At 41.9% G+C, this 16,677-nt stretch overlaps 1 protein-coding gene across 3 annotated transcripts in view; it reads left to right on the forward strand.

The window, feature by feature from the left end:
• RGS12 (regulator of G-protein signaling 12) overlaps positions 1 to 16,677 on the forward strand; it is a 164,142-nt gene that overhangs the window by 107,207 nt on the left and 40,258 nt on the right. For all 3 annotated transcript variants that reach the window (XM_019526049.1, XM_019526051.1, XM_019526050.1), the window contains 4 exons: positions 1,349 to 1,528; positions 5,106 to 5,259; positions 11,879 to 11,955; positions 15,235 to 15,435. In XM_019526049.1, coding sequence (XP_019381594.1) covers positions 1,349 to 1,528; positions 5,106 to 5,259; positions 11,879 to 11,955; positions 15,235 to 15,435 — 612 coding nt within the window. The remainder of the gene's footprint in view (positions 1 to 1,348; positions 1,529 to 5,105; positions 5,260 to 11,878; positions 11,956 to 15,234; positions 15,436 to 16,677) is intronic.

Below are 16,677 nucleotides of genomic sequence, written 5' to 3' on the forward strand. Positions count from 1 at the left end.
GGGGCTTGGGGGGGCCTTTAATTTTAATAACAGATTTTGGGGTTTTTATCAGAGAACTTGCTATTTTTAAATTTTTTTTTTTTATCGGGAAAACTAGGATCCCTGCTAATCATATGCATGGGGCTGAGAGAGGGGGTGAGAGAGGGATTCTGGGTAAAATGTCTGGGGCAGGTTTGATATTTGCCAGACATTTAAGGCTGGTTAAAAAACAGGATTTATTGGAAATGGGAAAGAAAGACACACCTCAGCTGTAAGAGCAAAAAGGAAGTAAAAATGATTTCAGTGTAGTGGCTCACTATGACTTGAAAAAAGAGTCAGTAATGTGGGGACTAAGCACAACGGGCAGTACTATGTCTTATTCAGCTGGGTTACACTATCTTATCATTGTGGTAGGTTCTCATCAGCATATTTGGCCAGCTTGTGCCTTGTTTTATAGTCTGTTAGTTGCATTTAATCAATTTGATAGTTTGCTTCCATTACTGAGCACATGCTGCTTTTGTCAACAATATAATTATAGACAGAGTATTTTGTGAGATTTCCTTGTTTCTGAGTGTAATGCAAGGGATGTTTTTCCCCACGTTGTTTTGGGAAAAAACACTGTCTTATAGTCAAGTAAACATGGTATATATTTTATTTAATTCTATATGTCATATATTTTCACTCGTTCAAGGAAAGGCTGTTAGGTATAGCAGGGAGGACTTTTTGTTGTGCTTGTGGTTAAGGCTTTTCGCCAGCTGCAAAGTCCATATGTTTGTTTATTGTCTGACAGCCTAACAATAACAACACATCTGTGACACTATGAAGTTCAGACTGATTCCCTGTTATCACAGCAGTTACCAAAAACTCCTGTCCATAGTTTGCAACATTTAGGCAGGATGTAGAAGCATTATTCTTCTTTGAGTTCAACAACAATTAATTTATAAGGCTTACCCTGTATTTTTTATATTGAATATACTCTTCAAGCATATCTTTATAACCGCATGTGCTCTACCTTTCAGTAATTTCACCAACTGTACCTGAGGTCAGCAAATGATTGCATTTACATTATGGTTAGGAATAAGTCTCTTACTCCCACTTCTTCAACAATTTTATTTTGTTCCCTTCCAACTTTTAAGAAATATGTTCGTTTTTTTTCTTTTTACAAGGTGATTTTATTTTGATTTTACTTGGCACTTGTATAATAATAAAGCCTTATTCTTAAAGAAAAGTGCCAAGCCCTGTTTACTTAAAAATTCCATTGACTTTAATGCCACCCCTATATCAGTCTTCAGTTTAGTGTTATGAGTGGTGCTTGCAAATTTTAGGATTTAATATTGTATAGCCATTAACCACTGCATTGTAATTTTAGATTTTTAACCTGATGAAGTTTGACAGCTATACTCGCTTTCTGAAATCCCCACTCTATCAAGAATGCATTCTGGCTGAAGTGGAAGGTCGCCCTCTTCCTGATCCACAGCGTGTTCCCAGCAGCCCTACTTCTAAACATAGTTTCAGCTCAGAGCGGTCCAATATCTCCACACCAAAAAAGGTTACCTTTTGATTAAATTCTGGGTATTCTGAAAACTAACTTCTTTGTTATGGCTGAACATTTTCCAATGTATAGAATCCAATAAAAATGCTTGCACTTACTAATGCTGACAAAATGATCTAACTGCAGAATTGTAGTTTACCTCAGGACACTGTTTTTATTTTGAATCCATACGTTCTTCATCAGATTTATAACATAAGCTACTAAGAAAATGAGATAACCAGGTTCTCAGCGAATGCATAATATATTTTCATTCCATGAATATTAGGAAATTAAGATAAAAACCCTCTAAGTAACCAATTAATTCAGTTACAGTTAATAATGAAAGTTAGCATTATCTGAAAGGAGTGCTCAGAGCACGTAGGAGAAGTGATTTCGTAGAATCAGTCATTGCCCGTGTAGACAAATGTCTACATCTCAAAAAATACCACTACCAGTGGCTCAAAATATCATTCTGGTACATCTACCAGAAAGGTCAGTTATTGTATAAGGATGGAAAATAAATTATTTTCTTATTCTTGGAATCTATCCTTGTAAAACGGTAGTGACAAACTTCTTCCAGGATAATTATTTAAGAAGAAAATAGGATATGTGAATCACATCCTGTACTTTTGAATTAAAACTAAGATCATTATATTACAATTGTTGCAAAAGGTAGGAAGTAGGGACTGTTGTGTAGCTGCTGCCCCTCCTCTGCTGCAAATGATTGGAAACCCTGTCATTGGCCTTGTGGTGAAATGGGGAAGGAGGGAAAGGAAAGGACAAAATCATTTTGGCAACTTTTTCTTGCTTACCTGTGGAAACCCTAGAGAAAACAGGACAGGATGGACTCGCTCTGAGCCTAAGGGAACAGGTGGCAAAGAGCTGCTTCTTTTCTCTTTCCCATGACCTTGGAGAGATGAAGCAGAAGAAAATCTGGGAAATAAGTTTTAGCTGCCTGATTCTTGTTCCCTGCACAAGTTAGCGTAGCCTAAGGGTTGGTTAAACTTGTGCTAGCTGACAGTGGTCTCCTTGTGCTTCCCATCCTTGTTATTCCTTCTGTTTCAATTGGTGTAAAAGCAACACCAGGTATGCCAGCTCTGTTGCTTGCTTCAAATTCATTTACACTAGCAGACTTCTCAGATTGAGCTTTTTTGCTGCTGGTGTCTAGTACTATTTCTCCATTTCTGTTAAATATAGGCTTCAAAATGAAAAGGCTGAACATTGTTGTCATACAGTAAGATTTGAGCCCCTGATAGAAAGTTGTATTTTTGCAACATTTTTCCATGGAAAGAGAGAGGGCTTGAATAAACCTGACATGTCCACAAGAAATAATAATGCACATCTTTTACCTCTATGAAATAAGGAAAAAAAATCTATATGCAAAGCAAGTATAACTGATAGGCTGCATGTCATCTGTGGAAATACTACTTTTTAAACTTTCTGGTCTGTTTAAGCCTCACTCCTTCAAGTTATTTGAAAATTTTTATCTTATTATGGCAGCTAAGGTTCTTTGGGTGAATCTGGTATCTTTTATTAAACCAAATTAAATAGTTGGAAAAAAATTTCTTAGCAAGCTTTGAGGTTTAAAAACCCTTTGTCAGGCTGAGGAGGTCTCTGCAGTTGGTGTGTTCTGTTCCTGGATGGAATGAAGAGTAAAGAGGCCAGAGGCTGGGCTGCGTGCAAGAAAGGCAGTCAGTGAAGATGTAAATTGAGGAGTCAGTGGGTGAGACATGGGTGGGGGGCGCAGGGTGATGAAAGTAGTAGGGGAATAGTGTAGAGGTACCTGGGGAGTCAGATGTCAGGCAGGTTATAATGTATCATAAATCTAATATTTATATTTAGTCCATGTTTTTTTGTATCCAGGAGGTTGATGAAGTAAAATTCATAGGCTCATCTGTGAAAAGTGTTTTGTAAATTCCCTTTGAAGATTAGAACTGAGAGATTGGAGAGAGAGTGGTTTTCTTGTGAGAAATGTGCCCCCACAGCTATGGACACCACCCGCATAATTACTATACATGCCACAACCAACATCACCATCAGCATCCCTCGATTTTAGAGCTGCACCTCCAGAAATGTAATATATCTCATCCAACGCACCAAATGCCCAGATGGAAAATACGTAGGAGAGACCAGACAAGAACTGCACACTAGAATGAACGCACACTGGAAATCTATTAAAGGCAAGAATACCCAATTGCCTGTGGGGGCACATTTCTCACAAGAAAATCACTCTCTCTCCAATCTCTCAGTCCTGATCCTCAAAGGGAATTTTACAAAACACTTTTCACAGATGAGCCTATGAACTTTATTTTATCTACCTCCTGGATACAAAAAATCATGGACTAACTACAGATGTTGGATTTATAACACATTATAACCTGCCTGATATCTGACTCCCCAGGTACCTCTCCACTGTTTACCTCCTACATTCATTTCCGTCCTTCATTTCCACCTCCCCCTGTCTCTCACCCACTGACTCCTCAATTTACATCTTCACTGACTGCCTTTCTTGCATGCAGACCAGCCTCTGGCTTCTTTGCTATTCATTCCATCCAGGAAGAACACACACCAACTGCAGATGCTTTTTCAACCTGACAAAGGTTTTTTAAACTCAAAGGCTTGATAAGAAATTTTTTTCCAACTATTTAAGTTGGTCTAATAAAAGATACCAGATTCACCCAAAGAACCTTGTCTGCCTATGTCCTTAGACCAACATGGCTACAACCCCTGTGTTTATTTTATTATAAAATTCAAATAAAAAAATTGAGAGCAAAGGCATTTGATAAACTTTTAAATTGTAATATTTGTTTGGTAATCACAGCTTTACTCATTTTGATTTTCACAACCACCTATCATTTAACAGTTTTGTTTTGTCTTTGTAACTAGAAAACATTACCACAGTGTGCATTCCTTTATTATAATCATAAATTATAACTTGTAACAATTTTCATATGAGGCACTATACTTTACAGCATACAGTAATTAACGTATAGTTTTTTTAATTTAGCATTTTTTAACGAACATATTAATAACTTAAAAAGATAAATGTTAATCAAAATGAAATGTAGCTGTAATATTATAAAAGTTGCTTCCTTACTGCTTTTCATCATTGATCAATAATTGGTGCTGTAAATGCTGGTTAAGCAATACATTATCCAATAATTTAATATTAATTTGTATATCAAGACTAGCAAGATTGCTGTACTGATGTAAAATTCTATTTTTTACAATCAAGTAAATTGCAGCTGCTTTTAAATCAGTTCTTTAGAAATAGGCCACAGACTATCAGTAGCCTGTGGAAGTATGATTAGATATATTCTCTTGGTATTCCTTCTTGTTTCTAGGTGCTACACTGCATTATTTTCACAGTATTTTCATTATAAGCAATTCTTATATTTTCCTTTCGAGTCTTATTTGATTGCTAATGGCAGGAGAACTGACACATACACTGATGAACTGGTGAAGAGAAAATTAAGTACACAACCTTTCTCCCAACATGTTAGATCACGTTAGGAGAGTTTTGAGAACCCTTGCATTTACAGGAGTAAATGTTGCATTTACAGTTAAACAAATGTTTTAACTGTTTTCATGGTAGTTAAGTGGAAAATCAAAGTCTGGAAGATCCTTAAATGAAGAATCTGGAGAGGAAGATGCAGAGAAGAAGAAAAAAGGAACATTTTTCTCCTGGTCAAGAAGTAAGAGTCTGGGAAAATCACAGAAGAAAAAAGAAAATGGTGATTACCAAAATGGTGAGTTTCCAAGTTTTACATTTTTGCATAGTTGCTTCAACAACAGGACTCCTTACACTGTTAGCATGTAGCAGGAAATCTAAACCTCAGTGTAAAGCAAGGCCCATTGAGCAGGTTTTTAATTTCCTGCTGAGCTGACACAGAGGGAAATTGTCATATCAAGAGCCACAACAGCTAGGGCTGCTATCAAGGCAATCATAAGAAAAAATAGAAATGAGCATTGGCATATAGGCAAAAGATAGGTAGAAATTGTTAAATTAAATGTTTTTCTTTGAAAATGTGGCCCAGTGGGATTTCTTGCAGTTGCTTGAATTCAATTTCACCAATATTCAAGGCAGAAGGCAGGGCAGAGTGCCTAGAGAAACTGACTTGTTCAGAGATGCATAAACTTTTGCAGGTGACAGCCTACTTCTTCAGGTGTTATTAATTTCTAAGGTTGAGGCTTTTTTGCCTACACAATGTTATTCTTATGATAAGCTGGATCTCATCCTCCCATTCAGTTAACACGCTGCTTTTTTCTATAGTCAAGCACATTCAGCTCCCGTGGAGCAGTCAGACATCTCAGTATGCAAGAGGACTTAGCTGCAGCTTCATTGTCCCTTTTGGTTCCCTTTATGGACTAACTTTTATAGATCCAAATTTGGAATCTCTCCCCCTTGTTGAGGCTGATAGGACAATTTCTAAAGATAAAGCATCTGACATAACCAACAGACTAAGAAGCTCTGGCTGCACTTCACCCTGAGGTCTGTCCTCATTTGCTTAGTTTCTGATCAGACATATTAAGAATGGAAGCTGTTACCTCCCATTCAAACAGTTACTGTATGCAAGATGTCTGAGTCACACTGACTGCCCTGTTGAAGGTAGGTAGTGCTTTACAGGACCCTTCCCACTGTATTTCTGTAGGCTGTCTACTGTTTTATGCTTCATCTTGTGGAACAGCAATTAGAAAATTGGTCAAAACAAAAACCCTCAAAACACCTTTTACACAGCATAGGTTGGTATATCAGAAAATTATTGTAGTGAGTTTTGAGTTCTGCAGTTAAAACATGAATTTTCCTTTCATGAGTAGCAGAGGCTTTTTCTCTCAAATCCTATTCTAAAATGTGCATCTTGAATTTCCTTAGGAAGAAATATATTCTGGAGATGATTTACTCTGATATTCTGTCCTTAGTGAATCAGGATGTCCAGGAATCTAAAGCTTCACCTGCTTCCATCACTGGAAGATTTTAACAGTAAGCTAGATGCACTCTTGTCTGGAATGCTTGAGACCAGGATCATGAAGTCATAGAAAATTAGGGTTCAAAGGGACCTCATGAGATCATCTAGTCCAACCCCGAGTTCAAAGCAGGACCATCCCCAGCTAGATCATCCTAGCCTAGGCTTTGTCTAGTCGTGTCTTAAAAACCTCCAAGGATGAAGATTCTACCACCTTTCTTAGTTACCTGGTCCAGTGCTTTACTACTCTCCTGGTTAGAAAGTTTTTCCTAATATCTGACTTAAACTTCTCTTGCTGCAACCTGAGACCATTGCTCCTTGTTCTGTCATCCGTTACCACCAAGTACAGTCTAGCTCCATCCTCTTCCAGGATGGCTGACTTGCTGAAGAGGGCTTTAAACTAGGTGTGTTGGGAATGGGTGTACAGATGGGAATGCAAGCCAGGGAACAGCCAAGCAGGAAGGACATAGACAGGGCAGTCACGGATGTGTTGAGAGGCTGGGACAATCTTGGGGTGGTGGGGAATGGGGGGCTACCAATGGGGGACTTAAGTGTCTATACACAAATGCTAGGAGTATGGGTAATAAGCACAAGGGACTGGCACTCCTGCTAGCAAATAGGGAATATGATCTTGTTGGAGTAACGGAGATCTGGTGGGATGCCCGCATGACTGGGCTGTGTCCACACAGGCCTACAGGCTGCACAGAAGGGATCGGGTAGGGAAAAAGGGAGGAGATGTAACTCTCTATGTAAAGGAGCAGTATGCCTCCTCAGAGACCCAAACTGATTCAAGAATAGGGTGATTTGAGACCCTGTGAGTCAAGATACAGGGGGGACAAGGAGAAGGAGACTTGATGGTATACACAGTCAGATGGATTGCAAATTGGCTGAAGGGTCATACTCAGAGGGTAGTGTTGGACGGGTCTTTTTTGACCTGGAGGGAAGTGGGCAGTGGAGTCCCCCAGGGCTTGGTCTGTGGGCCTGCACTGTTCAATTTCTTTATCAGTGACTTGGACGACGAGGTGAAAAGCAGCCTGTTTAAATTTGCTGATGATACCAAGATTTGGAGTGAGGTGGGCACATTAGTAGGGAAGGACAGATTACAGCAGGACCTGGACAGGTTACAGGGGTGGGCTAATGAAAATATGATGGGTTTCAATACTGACAAGTGCAGAGTATTGCACTTGGGCAGTAGGAACCAGCAGCACACTTATAAGCTGGGAAACTCCCTTCTCGAAAGCACGGTAGCACAATGAGATCTTGGAGTCATTCTTAACTCCAAGATGAACATGGGCCAACAATGCGTGGTCACGGTCAGTAGGGCTAACTGTACCTTGTCCTGCATCCAAAGATGCATCTCAAGCAGGTCCAAGGAGGTGATCCTCCTTCTCTATGCGGCACTGGTCAGGCCGCAGCTGGAGTACCGTGTTCAGTTCTGGGTGCCGCACTTCAGGAGGGATGTGGACAGCATTGAGAGGGTCCAGAGGAAAGCCAGCCGCATGATCTGGGGACAGCAGGGCAGACCCTATGAAGAGAGGCTATGGGACCTTAGCCTGTTCAGCCTTCGCAAGAGAAGGCTGAGGGGGGACCTGGTGGCCATCTATAAACTCACTAGGGGGGGACCAGCAGGGTTTGGGAGAGACCTTGTTCCCCCTTGTGCCCCCTGGGGTAACAAGGGATAATGGCCACAAGTTGTTAGAGAGTAGGTTTAGACTAGACATCCGAAGGCACTACTTCAGTCGGGGCGGCTAGGATCTGGAACAAACTTCCAAGGGAAGTGGTGATGGCTCCTATCCTGCGGGTCTTTAAGAGGAGGCTTGACATCTACCTGGCTGGGGTCATTTGAGCTTGGTTTTCTCTCCTACCCAGGGCAGGGGGTCGGACTTGATGATCTGCAAGGTCCCTTCTGACCCTACTTCTATAAATCTATGAATCTTTAAAAAAGAAAAGGGAGGCTTTTGGACAGTGGAAACAAGGGGTAGTCACTAAGGAGGAATACACAAGTATAGCTTGTACTTGTAGGGAGAGGATAAGGAAGGCAAGGGTTACAACCACGATCAGGTTGGTGACTGAAATTAAGAACAATAAGAAGTCCCTCTTTAGTTATATAGGGAGCAGGAGGAAGACCAAAGGAAATGTGGGGCCCTTACAGAATGGGACAGGACAGCTGATAACAGACAGTCAGGAGAAAGCTGAACTCTTCAATGAATACTTTGCGTCCATGTTCCTGCATGTGAATGTTGGTGGCCCACCTGGTCGACTACTGGATGGATGTGGGGGGTGTGATTGCCAACCAGCAGTCAGTGTTGAGCTGGTAAGGGAGAACCTGGAGCAGCTGAATGTCTTCAATTTGACAGGATGGTGCTTGTATTAAAAAAGACTGGGGGATTGTGGGCTGGCAGAGTCCATGGTCAGGTGGGTTGGGAACTGGATAAGGGACCAAACCCAGAGAGCATTAGTGGACAAGTCTGTATTGTCTTGATGATAGGTGGCTAGTGGTGTCCCGCAGGTTTCGGTTCTTGGCCCTGTGCTGTTCAATGTCTTTATCAACGATTTAGATGAGGATGTGGAAAGCATGCTGGCCAAGTTTCTGGATGATACTAAGTTATGGGGAAAAGCAGTCACACTAGGGATAGAATGTGGATCCAAGCAGACCTGAACAAGCTGGAAAGGTAGGTGGAGCAGAACCAGATGCAGTTCAATAAGGATAAATGCAGAGTACTTATTTTAGGAGAAGTAATCAGTGACATGAATATAGGTTAGATGTCCTGGCTAGCATGATGGCTGAACGGGACCTTGGTGTTATGGTTGATCACAGGGATGTCCAAAAGCCGCCAGTGTGATGCTGTAGTCAACAGAGCTAATAGGATACTGGTATGCATTAGCTGATGTGTTGCGAGCAGGGGTAAGGAAGAGTGATGCTTCCTCTCTACTCAGTGCTGATGAGTCCCTAACTGGAGGACTGTGTCCAGTTCTGGGCCACTGCACTTCAAAAAAGATGTGGAGAATCTTGAAAGGGTCCAGAAAAGGGCTACAAGTATGATTAAGGGACTGGAAGACAAACCTTGTGAGGGAAGAGTAAGGGATCTGGGAGCGTTTAGCCTGGGGAAGAAAAGACTGAGGGGGGACTTGGTGGCATCTATTAGTATGCAAGGGGTGAATATTGGGAGCTGGGAGAAAAACTATTTACTAGGGCACCCCAGGGGAGGACAAGGAGCAATGGCCATAGACTGTTAGAGGATGGTTTTAGCTTCGATTCATAGATTGTAAGGCTGGAAGGGACCTTGGAAGATCATTGGGTCCAGCCCCCTGCACCAAGCAGGAAAAATAGCTGGGGTCAGGTGACCCCAGCAAGGTAACCACCACCTCTGGAGGGAACTTATTCCAGTGTGGACACCCTGACTGTGAAGAAGTTTTTCCTAATATTGATCCTGAATTAATCTTCCAGGAGTTTGTGGCCATTACTCCTGGATGTGAGGAAAAACTTATTGATGGTGAGGGTGACCAGAATCTGGAACAGACTTCCTAAGGAAGTGGTGAAGTCCCCAGTCTTGGAAATCTTCAAGAGAAGACTGAACGGACACCTTGCTGGGATCATTTGATCTCAGCAGTATTCCTGCCCAAAGTAGGGAAGTTGAACTCCATCTTTCGAGGTCCCTTCCAGCCCTTGATTTCTTTGGCTTCTGTGATTTCTTTGGAACCACCCTTCAGGTAGTTCAAGGCTGCTATTAAATCCCCTTTCAGTCTTCTGTAAACTAAATGAGCCCAGTTCCCTTAGCTTCTTCTCATAAGTCATGTGTCCCAGTCCTGTAAGCATTTTTGTTGCCCTCTGCCGGACTCTCTCCAATTTGTCCACATCCTTTCTGTAGTGGGGAGCCAAAATTTGAGCACAGTACTCCAGATGTGTCCTCGCCTGTGCAGAATAGATGAGAATAATCCCTTCCCTTGATCTGGCAACAATCCTACCAATGCAGCCCAGTATGCCATTAGCCTTCTTGACAACAAGGGCACACTTGACTCATATGCAGCTTATTGCCCATTGTAACCCCCAGGTCCTTCTCTGCAGAGCTGCTGTCCAGCCAGTCAGTCGCCAGCCTGGACTGGTGCATGGGATTATTCTGTCCTAAATGCAGGTCTTTGCACTTTTCCTTATTGAACCTCATGAGATTTCTTTTGGTTCAATCCTCTGATTTCTTGAGGTCACTCTGAAAAGCAGGATGATCCAGCATTGAGCAGGGGCTTGAACTAGATGACCTCTCAAGGTCTGTGCCAGGTAGATCTATCTTTCCTTGATTCATGAAGCTACACATCCACATGCTCCTGCATTGCTGGTTATGAAGACCCTTGAATTCTTCTCTGTAGGTTTGTTATCTAATTGAGGGTTTTTTTTTTTCATAAATGCATTTAACTGAGGGTTTTTTCCCCCCATAACTGCATTAAAGCCTAAGGGACAGCCTGTTTAAAGAAAGCACAGAAGCCCAGCCTCTTGTAGTAGTCTTTGCTGGACAGAGTGGAAAAAAATCTTGAAATCCAAAGATAGTTCATTTTGTCCAACAAGTTGGAACAAATTCAGGAATAGCCATTGGATTAAATTGTTACTGTTACTGTCATCAGCTACATTAAATCCATGTTCTTTTACTGCTGTTTCTTCTTCCTTGCCACTTACCCATAACAGTCTGTTGTTTGTTTATATTGATTTAAGGCCTAGTCCTTAAAAATACAGTGGGATCATGTATGCAATATTAAGGACTGTCTGATGGCCTTGGATTTTGGGTGTTCTACTGTAGGATGCTAATGGCTGCATCTACATGTGCCACCATGGTGCCATTGTTACTGCACCGTCATTTAGTAATTTACACCTTTGGAAGTACGAAAAGATGGTGCAGTAACAGCCCGTACTGTGCTGTGTGCACTGTGCACGGTTATTTTTAGGCACTACATCACTACAGCAGCATGCTATGAGGGAGCGCATTGCTACGGTGACATAGTCGCGGTGTCATGGTTTATGCCTATGGACACTATTTCGCCTCAGTGCATTGATTATGGCAATGTAGCCTCACGTGTGGATGTACCCTCTGTCTCTTTTTTTTTTAAGGGGTCTGTTATGTGCCTTTTAAGGCATTACAAGCTGGTAGTCATTTTAAAATATAGATAGTAAGGTTCAAAAACAGGGACCTAGCCTTTTCAAGTTTATAAAAAGCCATGAGTGCAAACAGTGTTAAATACACAAGAAATAACAGAATTAAAGACTGTTTCAACTTAGGGATAGTATGAGGAGTTGACATTTTTTTCTCAGATCAGCAAATGAATTCTTTACTCAGATAACATGAGATTTTGTAGTTGCTTTCTGTACAAATAGTAAACCCAGGCCTTTTTACTTATCACTAAATTTTCCCACATACAGATTCTATTCAGGCCAATGGATTATCTTGCAGACGTGAATCACAGGGCTCTATGTCATCATCAGCAAGCCTTGATCTGGTAAGGGCCAGCTTTTAAGAATCACGTAGGGTGTATGTGCAGGGGGAGGGGGGGGCGCGGAGGGGTGGATTGCTTATTACTTCAGGAGTCCATAATATCCCCAGTTTTCTACAGTACTGTTCAAAATGCTTACATGTATACCAATGTAAATTTTATGCAATTTTCTTTTTACTGTACTTATAAAAATAAATAGAATATTAAGTCAGAAGGCCCTGTATAAATCCTTTGGCAGATGGATAAATACTTTAAAAAATAAATCTTTTTTCAAGGATAGTATTATAGTACAAGTGGTGACCCTAAATTAGTGATTCTTAACCAGGGTGCTGGGGTACCCTGGGGTGCTTCCAGATCCTTTGAGGGGTGCTGCAGGAAGTGTGTGGAGATAAGCAGATAAGGGCAGGATCAGGCTCCAGGTGTGAGGATTAAAACAGATAAGGACAGGCTAAGGCTCTCCCTGCTTGGCCTCTTCCCAGTCCACACTCCTGGCCCAACTGCAAGAAGGTAAGTACTCTAATAAATATATTAGCTTTTGAAATGGGGTGCTGTTCAACTCATGGCAAATGTGGAGGGGGCCTTAATTTTGACCAGAGGTGCCTTAAGTCTAAAACAATTGAGAACCACTGTGCTAAAATATCATAGGATAAGCCTACATGATATGGTTCCATTAAGCTCTAGCTCCTAGCCTATTAGATAAAAGATCGGTGCTGCCACCTCTGTTCAGTTAATACAATGTACCTCCCATTTAATGTTTTCTGTTGGCAAGCTCAAGGCAACTGCTGGCTCTGTGTCAGGGTTCTCTTAAGTCCATGTGCATGATTCACTCCATTTACTCTATTGGGCATGTAGGTGCATAGCTTAGTTTGTTTGAATCACTCTGTGTTGGGGTTAGGTATCCAGGTTGTAGCTGTATTGATTTAGAGGCAACAGAAATCAAAATTCGTGGCAGAGGTAGTATCTTTTATTAAACCAACTAGATATTTGAAAAAATATATATATATTATTTTTTATTTGCAAGCTTTTGGGCACAGGCACCCTTCATCTTCATCAGGCATAAGAGATTGCAAAGGTTCTCCTGGATAGAAATGTTACCCAGAATTGCAACATTAAAGCAGAAGTTACCCAGGAGAAGTTTTACAATCTTTGCAATCACCTATGCCTGATGAAGGGTGCTGGTGCCCGAAAGCTTGCAATAAAAAAAAAAAATATGTATTTTTTGCAAATATCTATTTGTTTTAATAAAAGATACCATCTCTGCCATGAGTTTTGACTTCTGTTGGGGTCAGGTACTTAGACATCACGGCATGTAAAAATTAAGTTGGAAACACCTAAAGTGAATGTCAGGAGAAGGCTGAGAGGGGATCTAGTGGTCGTTTATAAACTTACCAGGGAGCACCAGCAGGGAATGGGAGAGACCCTGTTCACCCGAGCACCTCCTGGAGTAATAAGGAATAATGACCATAAGTTGTTTGAGAGCAAGTTCAGGCTGGATATTAGAAGACACTATTTTACAGTTAGGGTGGCTAGGATCTGGAACCAGCTTCCAAGGGAAGTGGTGCTGGCTCCTACTTTGGGGGTCTTTAAGAGGAGGCTTGACAATTACCTGGCCGGGGTCATATGAGCCCAGTATTCTCTCCTGTCCAGGGCAGGGGATCGCACTTAAAGATCTACTTAGGTCCCTTCCGACCCTACATCTATGAATCTATGGATCTTGCTTACCAGGTGTTGCAAACAATGGAGAGGAAAAGACTATACTATGTATGGGCTAAGAAAAGCTCTTGATAGAGCCCTTTTAAACCCTGAGACTACAAACAAGCGTGGATCTTGTATCAACATTAAATTTTTTTTTATGGTGGCACAGAATCTAAGTGAACAGACGTCATAGCCCTTTGTTGCCCCACAAGTGCTTAAATTTTGTGGCAGCAATGAACCTAGTAGTAATTACTGGTACCTTTTTGTGGCTGACGTCTCCAACAGCCCCAGACAAGAACTGCCCTGGCTTCAGGGGCACAGTTCTGCAGAAAAAGGGCCCTGGGTACTTCACCCTGATACTGAGCCTGCATCTGCAAGTGGGGAGACTGACTTGCGGATGCACCCATAACATGATGTTAGAGCTGATTCCTCTCTAAAGAAGGCATCTGTTTCCAGCTTCAGTGTTTAAATAAATATGCCCAAATACTTTTGATATTTTGTATTTATTAAGATTCCTTTCTCTTTATAGTAAATGTAACCATAGCATAATTGAAACAAATTGCTGTAAATGCAGAATTATGGCCACTGAAAGAACTAGGTTACTGCAGTGATTTCTGTTAAGTGGCATTACATCTGTTTGTCCACTAGCAAGTGTTTACTGGCCCAATTCTCTAATGCCTCCTGATGGATGTGTGGCTTGTAGGTTCAGTGCATGCTGTGGAGACAGAGGTTCTCCATCTCTACAGGAAACCCGTGATTTAGTAGGCTTGTATTCAATCAGCCCCTAGTTGCAAGTTGTTCCTGAATGGATGGGAATTATTTAAATGTAGTCTAAAATAAAAAGTGTTTATAGAGATAACATTTTGTGATTTCATGCTGATCAACTTCAGTGCATCGCCAGCAGCTTCTGCTGGTGCTGTTTTTCTGCAAAGCCCAGAGAGAAGGCAATATAGTCCTGACACTTGCCTTTCCCTGGAGTAAATGGTCTCTTGGGGGCAGCTGAAGTCCAGATTAGCACATGAATGAACCTGGCCAATAGTCGTCAAGGTAGAAAAGATATAAGGTGGAAGAGAAGTATATTTTGTTTTTATTTGGAGTGAATTTATTTTTGAGGCACTCTTTATCTCACAAAAAACCTTTAGTAAACTCATAATATGCTATTTAAGAAGTCATAGTGATTTATTACATAAAAAGGTAATTATTTGATGTAGAAGGCTCCTTATCTAGAAATTAGTTTAAACCTCATATTTAGCTTTTAGGCATTTTTGACCAATTACTCTACCCTACAGGGATAACTCTTTATCATGCACTAGGATCCAGATGTTTTTGTTTTCTATACAATTTCCCTGAAAGCAAAAACTATCCAAAATTTAACTGCTTTTGAAGTAAATTCAAATTTGCGCAAAATGCGTTTCTGTCTTTTTTAAATTGAAATATATTTTCTAAACTTACCTGGTAGCTGAAATACTTGGAAGGGTAGAGAAACATAAAACTTTATTAAAAATGTGTTTCCTGACTTAAGTTGTTTTGAATAGCTTGTGGTTCTTAATTTTCTCTTGGCTATTAACTTTAATTTTTGTTTCTAAAAAGTCTGAAGCATCTAGAATACCTGCATCTGTATCTGAGAGAGAGAGATCCTCAAAACACTGCTGTGTAAACCTTCCAGATGGCTCATCTTGTAAAATGATTGTCAAATCAGGATTCTCAATAAAGGAGATGTTATCTGGGCTCTGTGAAAAACATGGCATTAACATAGCTGCTGTAGACCTCTTTTTAGTTGGAGGAGATAAGGTACTGCACGTTTCTATCATAAAAAAATTAGCAATTATCCTGGTTGCTTTACTAACACAGGAATGTTGATTCATCATGGGGACATTCAGTTTCCTTGTTCTGTGAACTGACTTCACATTAGCAATAATAGGATTTACATGCATTACTCAAAGGGAGAATAATAGAAAGATGGGTACTGAAATACGGTGTGGTTTTGATGTCCGTGCTACAAAAAGATGAAAAACTGAAAGAGGTTCAGAACGGGCCTTACAGTGGTGGGGGGTCAACATTTTTAGGGGACATGACACAAATTAGCCATGTAGTCTCCCTGAGTGCAACTCCTGCCTATACTTGATCTACTGCTCTGCTTTCTGCTTCCTACATTGTTCTCCATGCCCAATCTGCTGCTCTGCCTTCTTCCATTTCTGTTTCAGTGCTGTTTATCCCCCCACAATCTGCTGTGCGCTGTGAATGTCTGACATGCTACCTCTGTCTTACCATAAAAAGCTTTAGAGTCTGCATTTAGTTTGTACAAGAGAAGGCTAAGGGCAGGCCTGTGCGAAGCAGCAAGTATTTGATTCGGCTTGGGATTCAGCTGATTCGGAGGGACGGTGATTCGATTTGATGATTCGAGTCTCTGTCCTGATTCAATTTGGCCGATTTGGATTCAGAGTGAATTGAACAGGTGTCAGTAGTGGGGGCTCCACCCCCACCCCCTGCCCGGCACTTAAAAAACCCCCCCAAAAACAAGCCCCGAACTCGCTGGTTGCAGCAGTGGTGATCGGGGCCTCTGGGGGCTCATGGCAGAGCCCTGTGCAGTGTGGAGCAGCGGGGATTGCTCTCCCCTGCCTGGCACCTGTGCGGAAGATGTCGCATTGTGCGGGTGCAGTGTGGCTTGGCAGTGTGCTACAGGGCTCCACGTGCTGTCCAGGAGCTGGGGCCGCTCAGGCTGAGCACTGCCCAGCTCTGGGTGACTGCTGGAGCCACCCCAGCTCTGGGACAGTGTGCGGCACCCTGCTGAGCCAGACTGCACTTGTGCAATGTGACTGCTGCCACGCAGGTGCCAGGCGGTCGGGGGTGGAGGGCATTCCCTGCTGCCCTGTGCTGCCTGGTGGGGGGGGCTCTGCCATGAGCCCCCAAAGGCCCTGATCGCTGCTGCTAAAGCCGGTGACTGCAGGGCTTTTTTAAAGTACTGGGATGCTGGGGCCGGGCAGGGTAGCCATGGGGAGGGCTGGGGGAGCAGGTGGGGGGTGGGTTTGGGTG

This window comes from Gavialis gangeticus, unplaced genomic scaffold, assembly GCF_001723915.1.
Source record: "Gavialis gangeticus isolate Ggan-Ray unplaced genomic scaffold, GavGan_comp1, whole genome shotgun sequence".
Classification (NCBI taxonomy): Eukaryota; Metazoa; Chordata; order Crocodylia; family Gavialidae; genus Gavialis; species Gavialis gangeticus.